Below are 16,502 nucleotides of genomic sequence, written 5' to 3'. Positions count from 1 at the left end.
AAAAAAAAAAAAAAAAAAAAAAATCTTGCCAGGGAAACCAAACTGAGTAATCCATGTATAAGAACTGTCTTAAGTCTGTTTGTGACGTTATAACAAAAGACCTGAAACAGGCTAACTTACACAGAACAGAAATGACTTCCTCACTGTTTCGACTACTAAGAATTTCAGAATCGGGGTGCGGCAGACAGGAGATGGTGTATCTTTCCTGGCAGCTGTGTCCTCCCGTGGGTAGAGCAGAAGAGGATGAGCTTTACCCCTCCCTGTTTAATAAGATCCTCAGTCACACCCGTGAGGGCTGTGCCATCATAGCTCCTGAGTTCCTAATGGCCTTATCTTGGCATTCTATCACATTAGGGATTAAATTTTAACATAGTAATTACATACAAAGATACATAACATAGCAAACACTCTATAAATTATCACTGAATTTTTTTGTTGTTGTTGTTAATCTGTAACCTCAGTATCTAAAGCTTAGGTTAAAAAGAAAGTCAATCTACCTCTTTGATGGAGTCCACATCAACTCAACAAGTATCTCCCACCCAACTGAAATAAATTTCTGTGCAAGTTTAGTTAAATATATTTATATTTAAGTTACTAAACAGCATTCAAAAATGAAAAAGTATAAATGTACATTTTTAAAAGATTTGTTTGTTTACTTTATTGTATATGGGTGTTTTATCTACATGTATGTCTGCACAACAGAAGAGGGCATAGGATCCCATGGGACTCAAGTTATGGATTGTTGTGAGCTGTAATATGGGTGCTGGGAATTGAACTCAGGACCTCTGGGAGAGCAGCCAGTGCCCTTTACATTTTTTGTTCTGTTCCGTCTCTAGTTAATTTTTGTATAAAGTTTTAAATTATGGGTTGAGGTTATTTCTTACAGCAGCAATTGTCAGTTCCCCCACCCCATACACCCTCTTCCTAGTCTGTGATAACCTTTCTCCTATCACCATGTCTTCTTTCCCCCACTTAATGTAAGACTGAAACTTTGAAACAGCTAGAGGAAAACAAGAAACACTTCCAAACACAATCATAGATGATGATTTCCTGGGCAGGACTCCAGTAGCTCAGGAAAGAGTTTCAAAAATGGAGAAATGCATCACACTGAGCTAAAAATTTCTGCACAGCAAAGGGCAACGATTACCAGACTGAAGTCACGGCCTGCATAATGGGAGAAAAATCTTTGTTGGCTGTTCATGTAACAAGGATTAATATCTAGAATATATAAGGACCCAAAAACTTGAACACAAGTAGAATAAATAATTTAATAAATACACAAAATTTGCTTGCAAATGGAGAGCTACAAATGGCTAGTATATATGTGAAAAAATGTTCAACATGTTTGGTCATTTGGGAAATGTAAATTCAATTTTTAGCAAGTTAATTCATGTTTTTTGAAAAAGGCTTTCATTATAACATAAACTGAGTTTACCTCAAACTTACAGGTATTGGTCACCCTTACTTCCTGTGTGCTGGCAAAACCACACCCATTTTAGAATTAGTTTGACAATTATAAAATGCCTTGTAAAAATTGAATTGGAATTGCATTAAATATACTGATTGGTCTAAGATTGACACAGTAGTCTTCTGAGCTTTTTCTTCATTGTTATATGATTTTCTTTTTATAGGCCATGCACATATTTAGTTGAATTAATACTTAAGTATCCAATGGTAGTATTCATAGAAATACATACTTAAACAATATTGACCTTAGTTAACTCAGTTATTAATCATAGAAAGTATTTGGATGATTCTGTGATGTTGTCCACAGAAATGAAAATTATCTACAAAGAGAAATAGTTGTATTTATCCTTTTGTAATCTTTATATTTTCTGTTACTTTTAGCACTGCTATGATTTCTGTCTCGGATGCTGCTGGACTAGGAATGCTGAGAGCAGACTTACTTGTTTGTCCCCCTTAAGGGGAAAGGTTTTAGTTATTCCTGAGTATCTCAGTAAGTGCAGGTCGTATAGAAACATCTTTGATCAAATTAAGGAAGTCCCCTCTGCGTCAGTTTGCTGTCACGATAACAAATACCCTGTCAGCTTAGAGGGAAAAATGGGTTGTTTTGGCTCATGGCTTCAGAGGTACTAGTCTGTGGTCAGTTGGCTCAGTTGGGTTTATTTATGCCTGTCACAAACCACCACATCACGGTAGGAGTCATGGGGTAGCGGGGAGAAACTTCTTATAACTATGACTAAGGGACCAGGGCTCTACAGTGCTCTTCAGTGACACACACCCAGGGACCTGACAATGTCTGTCTAGGCTCTCTAAGGATTCTGTCAGCTTCCCAACAAGCCTCGAAACCTACGGACTTTCAAAGGACACTTATAAAGCAAACCTTGACACCACCACTTCCTAGTTTTTACAGTTTCTATTTTTCATGATGAACATGTTTGTTTGTTTTGGAGACAGGGTTTCTCTGTGTAGTCCTAGCTGTCTTGGAACTCACTCTGTAGGCCAGGCTGGCCTGGAACTCACAGAGATCCACCTGCCTCTGCCTCCTGAGGGCAGGGATCTTCTGAGATGATGGTCCCGCTTCTCTTTTTGAGTTAGTAGTCACAGGTAATGCCTTACAGGGACACTAGAGCGCTGAGTCAGAGTTGTGCTAGGATGCTGTCAGCTTTAAAGATTCTGTTTTCAGGCTGCTCAGATCTGATGCTGATCTTCTGTAGTAATAGGAGCAGCGGGGCTGCGTCCCCAGCACCCCGCTGCCCACAAGGCTAGCTTTACCCGAAATAATTACACGGACACTGTATTCTTTTAAGCACTGCTTGGCCCATCTATCTAGCCTCTTCTAGGCTAACTCTCACACCTGGACTAGCCCATTTCTTATCATCTGTGTAGCACCGGTCTTACCGGGAAGATTCTAGCCTACGTCCATCCTGGGTCGGAGCTTCATCGCGTGTGCCTCAGAGAGCAGAGCTCTCGCCTCTGCCCACAAGAGTGGAGCATCGTGTCTCTCTGAGGCATCTGCCCCCGAGAGGAGAGCTGTCGAGTCTCTGTCTGAGGTGTCTTACCTCACTTCCTCTCCCGCCCAGCTTTCTGCTCCGTTCACTCCTCCCACCTACGTTCTAACCTATCAGGGCAAGCAGCTTCTTTATTTAATCAACCAATGACACTCCTCCCACCTACGTTCTAACCTATCAGGGCAAGCAGCTTCTTTATTTAATCAACCAATGACCTTCCTCCATCAATCTTCTCTAGTGAATTCTACTTTGCTTGTTTTTACAGTTTTGAAACGTATATACAGTATTAGGTTTCATTTTTGTCATTTTCAAGCAAAAATTGTTAGGTTGATCCCACCACTCATTGTTCTCCCCGTTCCCGATGACATCCTGCCTTGCACCCCTCCGTCCTCCCTCATAGCTTCCTTTCTGCTCGCAGCGTGTGTGTCCTACGTCTCCCTCTCTGAACACCTTCTCTCGCCCACTGAGGCTCTTTCCCAGCTTCCCAGCCTACACCCACAATCATACTCAATGTAAATGGATAAACACTGTAAGCTAATGTCTTAGCTTGTTTTCTATTGCTGTGCTAAAAACACTGACACAAACAAATTCAAGGAGGAAAGGATTTATTTGGTGCACATTTCCAAGACATAGTCTAGCATTGAGGGAAGTCAGCTCAGGAACTCAAGCAGGAACTTAGAGGCCAAAACTGAAGCAGAGGCCATAGGAGAACCCAACTTACTGGCTTGCTCTTCCTTCCTTGCTTGCTCAGTTTGCCTTCTTATACACCTAGGACCACCTTCCCAGGGATTTTTAGGAATACATAACTTACTTTTCTAACAGAAGAATAGACTTTTGAACCAACGCTTGAGCTATATTCTCATACTACATCATAATAAAATCAACTTTTATTGTGATTTGACCATGAATAAAATAAATTCCTAGAAGCCAGGAAGATAGTTTAGTTGGTAAAGCGCTTGCCAGGTAGCTCTGAGGACTTGAATTTGATGCCTTGTACCCATGTAGAAAGCTGGGTGTGTTGATAATGTTTCTTTTGCTGTGATACAACACCATGACCAAAAGCAACCTGTGGAATAAAGATTTTACTTGGGCTTATGGCTACAGAGGAACAAGAGTCCATGATGGTTGGGAAGCGTGTAAGCAAACAGCATACATAGGCTGGAGCAGGATGCTGAGGGTTCCAGCCTCAAACACAAGCATGAAACAGAGCATGAACTGGAAGTAGGTGAAGCTATGTTTCCTTCAGGAGGAGCACACCACTGTCACACCACCGAAACCTCCCTGAGCAGCACCACCAGCTAGGAGCCACCTTCAGTGGCCCAAGTGAGAAGCCCTGTCTCACAGAAAACAAAAACCCAAAGTAAAACAAAAACAAGATGGACACACATGCACATGATCCTTGAAGCCTAACCCCAGTGACACACCTCCTCCAGCTATGCCACACCTCCTAGACCTCCCAGATCAGGACCACCAACTGGGGACCAAGTGTTCAAATGCCAGAGCCTATGGGGACATTCTCCTTCAAACTACTGCAGGGAGGATCATAGAGCAAGAGACACAGTCTCAGTCTCTGGCCCCCATGCTTGCACATACATGTGCACACGTACCCCTGCACACAAAAGCTGTATTATACTTCTTGGTTTCACTGTGTCTGCGATGCTGTGCGCACCGCCCACATCACTGTCGTGTTTCGTGTGCCCCATTGGTTTAGTTTTCTCTGTAGCTGACTGATCTACTCCTATAACTACTGCACACTCTGTCTCACCAATGGTTCCCGTTGTCTGCATTTGTATCTGCAAAGTGGGCGAGCATCACCAAAATGTCTAAGGTGCTCCACATGATGGAAAATGGAGGAATATCTGCTCACATTTTCCTCTTATGTAAATAAGCTTAAGTTTGAGAAGTGGTGTAAGCCCTTTGATTCACCAACTTGGACTTTGATAGAATTGTATTTTGGTCTGTCATTGGTGTCCTGTCTATGGTGAGGGGGTATCTGTGTCTCCCCTGGGAAAGTTCGTGAACAGATGTAAATACATGTGACATGAGGTCTGTTACGTTATGTGCAAAGCATGCTTTGTTGGCTGTGTCCTCTTCCCTGACTTCTTAAGTGAATCGACCCAGTTCTTCAGCCAGCTCTCACTCTGTGTGACTTCCATTTTCCTATAGGTGTTGTTCCTCATGCTTCATCTCATTGCCGCTTATGAACTCTTTCTTTCTAGTTTGTATTGGATGGTTTGACCACCTTATAAAATCTAACAGCTATTACACAGCAGATACTGTCACCATCTGAACGCCTTGTGTCCTGAACATACGTCTGCTGTAGATCTGCTGCAACACGGACATTAGGGATCTATTATCTTTGCCTCTTGTCAAAAGAGAAATTCCTTGACAAAATGTGTAATTGCTATCCAGGGTGACTAGGAAGAGGCCACTCAGCGCTAGTTTAATACTCTAGTCTTTTCTTTATTTCTCTTGTCCTGGGGTTGAACTCAGGGCCTCGCAAACGCTAAGCCAGTGCTCTGCTGTTGTCCTACTTCCCGACCTTGTGCCTTCCTCCCCGGTCACTTCAGACTGAACTGGAATTGTTGTTTCAGGGACCTGTGACATTAAGGGATGTTACTGTGGAATTCACCAAGGCAGAATGGAAGTTACTGACCCCTGCTCAGAAGTCGCTTTACAAGAACGTGATGCTGGAGAACTATCGTCACCTGGTCTCTGTGGGTGAGAAAATTTCCTCATCTATAACTACAGTTGTTTCCATTTCCTCTCCCGTTGGCTGGACCACCTAAAGTCTCTGTAAGTCAAGTCATACTTTGTTTCACGATTCATAGTTAATCTGTTTGGGAATTCCTGAGAAAATATGTGTGTTTCTGCCACTTCATTTAGAGAAGAAATTTGTGGCTGGGTGGTGGTGACACACGCCTTTAATAGGCAGAAGCAGGTGGATCTCTGTAAGTTCAAGGCCAGCCTGGTCTACAAGAGCTAGTTGCAGGACAGGCTCTAAAGCTTCTGAGAAACCCTGTCTTGAAAATCCTCCACCCCGAAAGAAAGAAAGAAAGAAAGAAAGAAAGAAAGAAAGAAAGAGAGAGAGAGAGAGAGAGAGAGAGAGAGAGAGAGAGAGAGAGAGAGAGAGGGGAAAGGAAAGGAAAGAAAGGGAGGAAGAAAAAGAAAGGAAGAAAGAATAACTGTGTGAAGCACAAGTAAGACCCTCACTGCTTGTCTGAAACTGTACCTCACTTCCAAGGAAACTATGTCATCTCCTTTCTCTTTAATAGGTTACCGTGTGATTAGGCCAAGTGTGATCTCCAAGTTGAGGAAAGGAAAAGAGCCGTGGGTATTAGAGAAAGAACTTCCAAATCGGAACCGTGCTGGTGCGTTTAAAAAAAATTCATGTTGCATGTGACCGTTTGAAATATTTGTCAAGATTTCCTTTAGAAACAGTTTCTCAGGAATCTCCCTAAGTTCTCTATAGTTCTAGAAATGATTGAAGATACTGTCTACATATGTTTGAATCCCACAACATACCAATTTTTCTTCTCTCCATGGAAAGACCTGCAGCATGGTTTCATGGCCAGCTGCTGCCTGCTGCAGTTACTCAGGATCCTGGAGCCAATTGTGTGGAAAGCAAAAGCCTAGAAAACAGCGATATTCCTCAGCACACGAGGAGATTGGTGTTCTTAGAAATTCATTTTATTTTTGGTCTCCAGATTGCTCTGGACACATGAAGAATCTAATACAGCTCTGTGGTCTGCTGACTACAGTGATGCCGCTCCTCTTACATTTTCCTTTGTGGTTTCTGTTATCCCTGGTCAACTGCAATCTGAAGAGATTAAATGGAAAATTCCAGAAATCCACAATTCATAAAATTTAAGCCCCATGCCATTCTGAGCAGCATGGTGGGTAGTCTTGCTGTTAGTCACTAGCATAGATCTAGATGACCCCCCCCCAGACCCTCTAGAATAACAAACAAGGAAAACTGTCACCAATGATTTAGAGGGAAATTTCATTTGAGAGTGCTTTCATCTTGACATACTTGCCTGAGGACTAAGTATCAACCTTTGACCATAACGCTGTGCTAAAATCTTGATTCCTTTGTAGACAAACGAGGGAATGCTGCTGACCCCAGAGCCAAACACCAGGAACAGCAGGCTGGAAATGCAAGGCAAGTTCAAGAATTAATGTGTAGGATAGAAGCTTTGTGAGGAAGAATAGTCTTGTTTGGAATGCTGGGAATGGGAGGGAGATTGTTGATTAATTAAATGTTATTAAACAGGCACTGGAGTGAATCCGAAAGATTATGACCCAAACAGGCATGCCTCCCTGAGGGGTGTGGTTTTGGATCAAGAGAGCCAAACTTGGTAGTTATCGTCTCCTTTTTCTGAACTATGCACTAAGGGTGGCTTACAGTAAGGTGTGGCCATTAGGAAACCCCGAGACTTCAGGAGAAGCCTCATTCTGTACAGTGTTAAGTCATGGTGTAGATCAGTGTTCACAGTGGAGAAGCCCGAGGAACCTGACGCACAGGATTAGTGAAGTCTTCATCAAAGTTATTCAGAGACGCACAGCACCGAAAAAGCTTCGAAAGTCCTATTAACGAACTGGGAACTTTCTCTCTAGGAAAGGAGACCCCAACCGACGGCGGAAAACTGCCACCCAGCAGGAAAGCCACGAGTGCGGCCAGTGCGGGAAGTCCTTCTGCCAGAAGTCGTCCCTCGTCGTGCACCAGGAAACACACACCAAGAAGTCCTATAAGTGTGAGAAATGCGGGCAGTCTTTCTATACAAACGAAGAGCTCACGGTCCATCAGAAAGTTCACACCCGAGAGAAAACCTACGCGTGTAAAGAATGTAACAAAGTCTTCTACCACTTATCATCCCTCACTCGCCACCTGAGAATCCATGCAGGGGAGAAACCCTATGAATGTAGCCAGTGTGAGAAATCATTCTACCAGAAGCCACACCTCATGGAGCATCAGAAAACACACACCGGGGAGAAGCCCTTTGAGTGTAAGGAGTGTGGGAAGTTCTTCTATGTGAAGGCATACCTCCTGGTGCACCAAAAGACACACACAGGGGAGAAACCTTTTGAGTGTAAGGAGTGTGGGAAGTTCTTTTCCCAAAAGTCACACCTCACAGTCCATCAGAGGACCCACACAGGGGAGAAACCCTATAAATGTAAAGAATGCGGGAAACTCTTCTCTAGGAATTCCCACCTCAAAACACACCAGAGAACGCACACAGGCGAGAAGCCGTACAAGTGTAAGGAATGTGGCAACTGCTTCTACCAGAAGTCAGCCCTCACGGTGCACCAGCGAACCCACACTGGGGAGAAGCCCTTTGAATGCAGCCAGTGTGGGAAAACCTTTTACTATAAGTCAGACCTCACCAAACACGAGAGGAAACACAGCGGGGAGAAGCCCTATGAGTGTACAGAGTGTGGCAAATCCTTCTCTGTAAACTCAGTCCTCAGACTACACGAGAGGACTCACACGGGAGAGAGGCCCTATGAGTGTGACATATGTGGGAAGTCCTTTTCTCAGAAGTCACATTTTGTCATACACCAGAGAAAGCACACGGGGGAGAAGCCCTATGAGTGCCAGGAGTGTGGGGAAAACTTTATCCAGAGGTCACAACTCACCACACATCAGAAGACACATGCCAAGAAAGGGAAAACTTCCAAGTAGCCTGAGTTCTGGGTTCCTGCCATAGTTCATCCTTCTGATGTAATCCACACAGAAGGAGAACCGTCTAAGTAATGAGGAATGTTTATCTTTTCCGTATAGAATTATCAGCACGTGTATAGAAGGAAATTCTGTGGTGTTATTAGGAAGACCTTTACAATACGGCCAATTTTTATAGACATCAGGTGACAGAAACTGTAAGACATGAGAGATAAAATGGGGCAGAAAGTAAGTGAGTGTCCGGAAGTTCTGTCCTAGCATCAGGCCCTACACATCCCAAGGACACAGTGAGGACCTCCCATGGGTGTCCGAGCCCTTGGGAGTCTCTCACACAGTTGCACTTAAAAAGATCAAGGGGGATTCGTGCACAGATTGCAGCAGATATGGAAGCCTTACCAGGAGCACATGAGTGTTTGTTATACTAATACTTTGATCATAGCTAGGTAGGCATTTTCAGTATTTGAAATATTTCTAAGAAAAACGAAAGGAATTTATCCTGAAGGCAGCAGTCAAGCTGTGAATCATGTTGCCAGTGCCAAGACTGATTTTCCTTCCTAAAGAAACAAACAACAAAACCAGAAAACAACAAATACCATACATATCAAACTAGAGAGCTAAAATAATCAGGAAACACCACTAAACAGAGACGTGGTTTTGATATGTAGAATGTAGGTGTGTATGTGGGTATCTACAAAACACATTTGTACATGTGTAACCTGCCCGTGGGACTCATTGGTTATCGTGCCTAAGCTCAGTAGCTAGAATGTGTGGGAACACTTGCACGTCAGCAGTGATCTCCATTGATAGTGTTGTTACTGTAACCTCCGTTGGTGTATACTTTAAACACATCGTGTATCTTTTCATCTACTTCCCAGCACTTACAAATGGGTTCAGACATTGTTACTAAGTGGACCCTTCAGAAGACACTTAAATTCCTTTGTGATTTTTCCAGCTATATGGTGATCGGCTGAACTTTGAGTTGGAGATGCAGCTGTAGCAGTCTGAAATTATCTTACTGTAGATCTTGTAGAGCGGTGGTACCTGTGTTTGTATTTTGTATGAAAAATACCTCATTGTTTTTTCTTCTCTTTCTGGGTGGCAGAGGCAACATGACCAGTGCTAAAACTGAGATTCTAGGCTCCTACTACCTTGACCCAGACCCCAGCATGGCCATGCCATGCAACTTCACTGTGCCTCAGCTTCACTTCCTGTGAGAGCAACGGCAGTGGCACCCTAAAATTGCCTTGAGGTTGAAATAGGTTGGCATTTTAAAGCACTCAGAAAGTGTCTGTAAAACGTAAACTCTCGACATTCAGTAATATTGTCATTAATTTGTATATCCTGAATCATACATTGGAAGGTCGGCCGCCCACCACCTATCTCCCACCTTGTTGCTGATAGTGCCTTGACTTGATTTGGCTGTGTGTCTACCCACGGTGGCTCAGGAGCAGATCCATGAACCATGGTCCATCTGCCAGATCCACGGCCCAGCCTTATAGCCTCTAAGCTGAGATTACATTTTTATTACTCAATTACTGCAAGAATGAGATGTTTTTTGACACATGAAGGTGGCACGAAACAAAATGCCAGTGTCTGTAAATGAAGCACTTTGAAAACACCAATCCAAACCCATTTGCTTACCCTCTGCCTGTGGCTGCCCTCACACTGCTGGCGGAGCTGAGTAATGGAGGTAGACCACATGGCTGATAAAGCCCAAGACATTGATGACTCAGCACTTTACCACACAGGTTCCTGTTACTCTGGGCTGCACACCCTGCAGCGGGTCCTGAGCCCACTCTTATAAATGTTCTGTTTATTAAACATGATGCAGCAGTATATGGGTGGGTGACTTCTGTGTAGTATATTTATTTCGTGCATTGTATTTATATGTGGAAAAAGCCTAGGCTTAGAAGTATTTTTCCCAAAGAAATGTGATTTTTTTACTTACTGAATTGTTACATTAAAACAATTTCCTGATGAAATGTAACAAATATATGAAATAAACATTGTGTCAATTAAATTGAACTAAATTTTCAATTGTTCTTTTCCCTTGACATTCATTTATTTTCTTCCAAGGCAATGGGTAGTTTTTCTAATATCATTTATCATTTTCTAACTATCTCATAAAACATGGCATCTATGTAATTTATTAGTATTTGTGTGTGTGTGTTTGTGTGTGTGTGTGATTTCTTAGCCTAGTCAACTCAGCCTGCCACTGGTTGGATGAAGCCAGCCAAATTACAGACTCTAGCCAGTGCCAGGGCTTATGGAAGAAATAACTCAGTTTATGCACAAAGAAATAAAAAATGAATTTAAACTCTTAAGTTTTGAATATGTAGCGTGAAACATGAAGGAAATTGTGAATCATGTTATTGTTGGATGGCTAGTCTCTCACTTTACAGGGGTGGTTTGGGGTATCTGTGGCCCCCAGAAGTTTGCCAGCATTTAAGCCATGGGTAGTCTCTTGCTTTACAAGGGTGGTCTGGGGTATCTTTGGCACTCAGGAGTTTGCCAGCATCTATGCCATGGCTAGTCTGTGGCTTTACAGGGATGGTCTGGGATATCTGGCACTCAGAAGTTTATTAGCATTTATGCCAACTGTCGATTCTGATTTATAAGAAGAGCTTGCCCAAGTGTACCCTCATGGATGAAAAGCAATATTGTTCAAGTTAGATTATCACCCCTGCATTTATCTAGATCTTGAAATTGTAGAGCAAAAATATCCCCCCCCATGTCCAAAATTTTAAAGTAAATATCGGGAAGAGAAAATATTGGGAGTAGTCACTGGTAGGTTGCCATGTCCCAGGGGATGTCCCCATGCCCATCTGCACATGCACATGGGCAACACTAATTAGACTCAGCAGATCATTGTCTAAAGTAATTAAGAAGTTGGGAGGGAGATGTGCTGGAAGGAGGCAGACAGAGTTGGAGGAAGGGGGTGGGGTTATATGATAAAGGTATGTTGTAAACACGTATCAAATTTTCTTTTATTTATTTATTTATTTATTAAGGATTTCTGCCTCCTCCCCGCCACCGCCTCCCATTTCCCTCCCCCTCCCCCGATCAAGTCCCTCTCCCTCATCAGCTTGAAGAGCAATCAGGGTTCCCTGACCTGTGGGAAGTCCAAGGACCGCCCACCTCCATCCAGGTTTAGTAAGTTGAGCGTCCAAACTGCCTAGGCTCCCCCAAAGCCAGTATGTGCAGTAGGATCAAAAACCCATTGCCATTGTTCTTGAGTTCTCAGTAGTCCTCATTGTCTGCTATGTAAGTCCGGTTTTATCCCATGCTTTCAAACAATAAAAATAAAACCCGACGGTAGATTTTATCTAAAAGATTCAACACGTAGCAAGATCTTGCCAGAGGAGATGTGTCACTGAGGGTGGGCTTTGAGGTGTCAAAAGGCTGGCACCATTCCCATTGTGTCTCCCTGCCTCCTACTTGTGGATCGGCTGTTCCTGTCACCACGCCTTTGCTCCTCATACACCCTGGAATTGTATACCCAATTAAACCTTTTTCTTCTATAAAGAAAATGAAATGGCTTTGGTCATGGGTTTTTGTCACACTACTAGAAAACTAAGACAACCTGCCTCCTAAAAACTTTCAAACGAGAAGTTGGAGAGATGGCTCAGTGTTCAAGAGCGCTTGCTGTTCTTCCAGAGAACCCGGATTCAGTTCCCTGAACCCACGTGGTGGATCACAACCATCTGTAACTCCAGTTCCAGAAGATCTAATGCCCTTTTGGGACCTCCACAGGCACCAGGAAGACACATTTTGCACATACATGCAAGCAAAACACATAAAATAAATCTAATTAAAAAAATACAAACAAGTAGGGTATGATGCCTACATCATGACTCCCAGGACAGCCAGATCTACACAGTGAGATGTGGTTATAACAAACAAACAAAAACAATCAATTTGAGCTCAATGGAATAGTGAAGTTCCCTGCCTCATCTGAATTTCTATTAAGATCTGTCCCCAATTTGCCCTCAACAACCAAAACTCATGGCCTGAATTTGGTACATTCAACCCTGCCATCTTGTGGGACCTCAACAACTCCCTCCAATGCAAAGGCAAGAGGTTAGAGATTCTCTAGCTCCAGGCCTTCTTTATCAGCACGCCTGTTCTTTCCCTTTCCTCCCTGTCGGCATAAGCGGTCCCACTAGCTTGAACTCTTAAGCCTAATCTCCTGGACTGTTTCTCAGATCCTGATCTGGCAGATGAGCTCCCCCCTCTCAGACTTCACCTGCAGCTTCCTTTCTCTCTGTAGCCCCCTCTTCCTTTAGCCCACTGAATCACTCATCATTGGCCTCCAAACACCCGCTCTGAACCAGATCTCTCAACCCTGCCTTTCCTCCCTCACACTCCTGACCATTTAGTCTTCTCACCACTGCCTTCTTCCTCTCCCTCATCCTCTACCTTATCCTCCTCGGTCCCAAAGGCCACCCCAGAACCTCTTCTCTCACCCCGGCCCTTGCCTATACTCTCCTTTCATGCACAGTGCCTTATACCACTAACAAGTGTGTCCATGACCTCCATCTTGTATGTGCACTGTTGGGACCATTCCAACATTCACTCTTTCCTTCACTACTAACCTCTTGGTTCCTAATGACCACACAAACTTTGCTTATATAACCTTGGCAAGCCTAGCTTTGCCTCCCAATCAACTGATCAGAATTACATACTCTGCTTATACCTTTCCAAAAGTCACATTTGATCAGACGCGAATACCCCTACCTTAATATAGCTCTCTGATCTAAAGTAAATTGTTAGGTTCCAGGCCTTACTCTCATTATAGGTATAAGAGTTAGGGGAGGGTCTTACAAATTCTATTTTTACTACCCAGAAACTACCTATAGAACTCACAACTAACTACACCAACTCACAGACTTTTGATAATACAGGAATATAAAATTAGCATGCAATAATTATAGTCTAGAGCTATTGGATCCTAGATTTACTGACCACAGCTCAAGTGGGAGGTATAACAAAGGAAAGACATGTTGTCTTACACCAACAAGTCTTCACAAATACAACAAAATCTCTAAAACATCAAACATGTGATGTGGGAGTGTCATATATCAATCTGTTTATTTCATTGGTTAAGCAATAAAGAAACTGCTTGGCCCTGAAGGGTTAAAACATAGGTGGGAGGAGTAAACAGAACAGAATGCTGGGAGGAAGAGGAAGTGAGCTCAGACTCGACAGCTCTGCTCTCTGGAGCAGAAACGCCATGCTCCCCTCTCCTGAGCAGACACATGTGATGAAGCTCTGACCCAGGATGGACGTAGGCTAGAATCTCCCTGGTAAGCCACCTCGTGGGCTACACAGATTATCAGAAATGGGCTAGTCCAGGTGCGAGAGTTAGCCAAGAAGAAGCTAGATATAATGGGCCAAGCAGTGTTTAAAAGAATACAGTTTGTGTGTTGTTATTTCAGGGCATAAGCTAGCCAGGCGGAGGGTGCAGCCCCGCCGCTCCTATTACTACAAACATGCCAGTGATTTTTTGAGAACAAGGAACAAAAAGAAGACTTGGTTCATGGGATTTGAAGCAAATGGCTGGCCATCTTGCCTGTTTACTTTCCTCTCAGGGACCACTCACACCCATCCATCCGTTTCTTCCACTTGGTTCCTGCATTTTTAACCTACGTGTCAAGTTTATTTCTTTTTTTTTTTTTTTCGAGACAGGGTTTCTCTGTGGCTTTGGAGCCTGTCCTGGTACTAGCTCTGTAGACCAGGCTGGTCTCGAACTCACAGAGATCCACCTGCCTCTGCCTCCCGAGTGCTGGGATTAAAGGCGTGCGCCACCATCGCCCGGCTCAAGTTTATTTCTTTTAGTGCTCAACAGTTCTAACTCCAGGGTGATGCTTTGCAATTCTTTCAACTATCAAAAGCTCCAATTCTTTTAGTACTTTTTGGACCAGGCAATACAGATCTTCTATAAACTCCACCCATAATGATGATTCTACATTTATGGTTCTCCATGAAGCACTTGCCATACCAAAAAAAAAAGATATTGGTAAGATCTGGTCAGCCACCATGCTAATCACACAGAAGGTACCAGAGAACAGACCTCTAACCAATTCTACAGGAGTAGGCTTGTTGCTGCCAGGGGCCAATGCATGTAGAAGGTACGACTGAGAGACTAGACAGGGAATGGGTCCTTAACTGGGAATTTCCACAGTGGTTCAGGAAGTGTCCCCTAAAAGAAAAGAGGGGTCCCTCTCTGGATACACCGTGAATATTGAAATGATATAAGTATGTGTGTTAGTCGAAATTGACCTTATCCCAGCCAGACAGTTTGAACCAACACCAGCTACTTAGTCATGTTGAACTGAACTGCTTTCTTGCCTCCCATGGATTGCTACCTTGCTGGCTATGGTGGTTGCAACCTTCCTCCAATGAGGTTTGATTGACACAGGATGGGCAGGGTTTCCAGGGAATCTTGAATGAACCTTTGCTCACTGCACATCAATAAACATTTTTTTTGTTATTGTTGCTAAATATCTCACGATTCCCCAGTACTGTGTTGTAACCCACACACAGATTTCTATCTTGGGTTAGTAAACACAGATTTCTATTTTTTTAAGGTTTATGTATTTATTATGTATATAGTGTTCTGTTTGCCTGCATGCCTGCAGGCCAGAAGAGGACACCCCATCTCATTACAGATGGCTGTGAGCCACCACATGGTTGCTGGGAATTGAACTCAGGACCTCTGGAAGAGCAGCCCGTGCTCTTAACCTCTGAGCCATCTCTCCAGCCAGTAAATACATATTTCTTACCTCTGTCTACTGAGACATTTAGGTAAACTTCTGCCTCAGAGCACTGAGCACAGTTAGAGAGCTAAGATCTCAAAATCTCTAAGAATAGGTCTTTGAAAAATGCTTGGTTCTAGGCCTATGTGTAGTGAAAATTCAGGCTGAGTCTGTACCATCTTGTGGTATTGTAAAGTCAGGAAATGTTTCTTAAAAATAATAGGGCTATATTATATATCTAAGAGCTCCCAGTGTCCAGCATTCGAATACTGAGGGTCAGAATTAACATACTATTGTTGGATCATATTATGAAATAAAAAGTGTAAGAGGTAAAGACCCTGCCCTAAAATACCAAACAACAACATGAATGGATCCAAAATGAAGTATGGTATATTGTAAAAGTCAAATTCAGAAGCTAGCTGATTGCATTTATTTGGAATTCTGGGAAAGGTAGAATGATAGTGCATAGAACAAACCAGCCTAAAGGGAGGAAGGGTAAGGAGGAAGGTAGAATACTCACTGAGAACTGAAGGAATACACAAGTCCATACTAATGTAAGTGACATTAGGCACACAACGATGAGCAATGAAATATTTCTTCTCAAGCATCTCAAGGCTATGGAAGACAAGGCCAAGAAACCAGTATAAACTGGCAGAGACTAAGAAGACTTGATGACCGACTTCAGGGACTTCTGGTACTCTGGATTTGTTCCTGGAGCAAGAAAAGGAAATCAGTGGAAAGAGGGGAAATTTGAGTAAACCCTATAGTTTAGATTGTAACATTATTCCCATGTTATTTCTTATATTAAATATTCCTCAGAAGCATCATCTGCTAACATGAGTTCAATATGGGTGGAATCTGCAATTATCTGTTACTTATTTCTTTTTTTTATTAATTATTAAAGATTTCTGCCTCCTCCCCGCCACCACCTCCCATTTCCCTCCCCCTCCCCCGGTCAAGTCCCTCTCCCTCATCAGCTCAAAGAGCAATCAGGGTTCCCTGCCCTGTGGGAAGTCCAAGGACCACCCACCTCCATCCAGGTCTCTTAAGGTGAGCATCCAAACTGCCTAGACTCCCACAAAGCCAGTACGT

General features: G+C 43.2%; 1 protein-coding gene across 1 annotated transcript in view; it reads left to right on the top strand.

The window, feature by feature from the left end:
- Znf248 (zinc finger protein 248) overlaps positions 1-16,502 on the top strand; it is a 50,874-nt gene that overhangs the window by 9,925 nt on the left and 24,447 nt on the right. Inside the window, exons 3-6 of the mRNA XM_013353025.2 lie at positions 5,567-5,693; positions 6,248-6,343; positions 7,071-7,134; positions 7,590-8,651. Of these exons, the coding sequence (XP_013208479.2) occupies positions 5,567-5,693; positions 6,248-6,343; positions 7,071-7,134; positions 7,590-8,651 (1,349 nt within the window). The remainder of the gene's footprint in view (positions 1-5,566; positions 5,694-6,247; positions 6,344-7,070; positions 7,135-7,589; positions 8,652-16,502) is intronic.

This window comes from Microtus ochrogaster, unplaced genomic scaffold, assembly GCF_000317375.1.
Source record: "Microtus ochrogaster isolate Prairie Vole_2 unplaced genomic scaffold, MicOch1.0 UNK1, whole genome shotgun sequence".
In the NCBI taxonomy this organism is placed as follows: domain Eukaryota; kingdom Metazoa; phylum Chordata; class Mammalia; order Rodentia; family Cricetidae; genus Microtus; species Microtus ochrogaster.
This window is presented reverse-complemented; position numbering and strand designations above follow the sequence as displayed.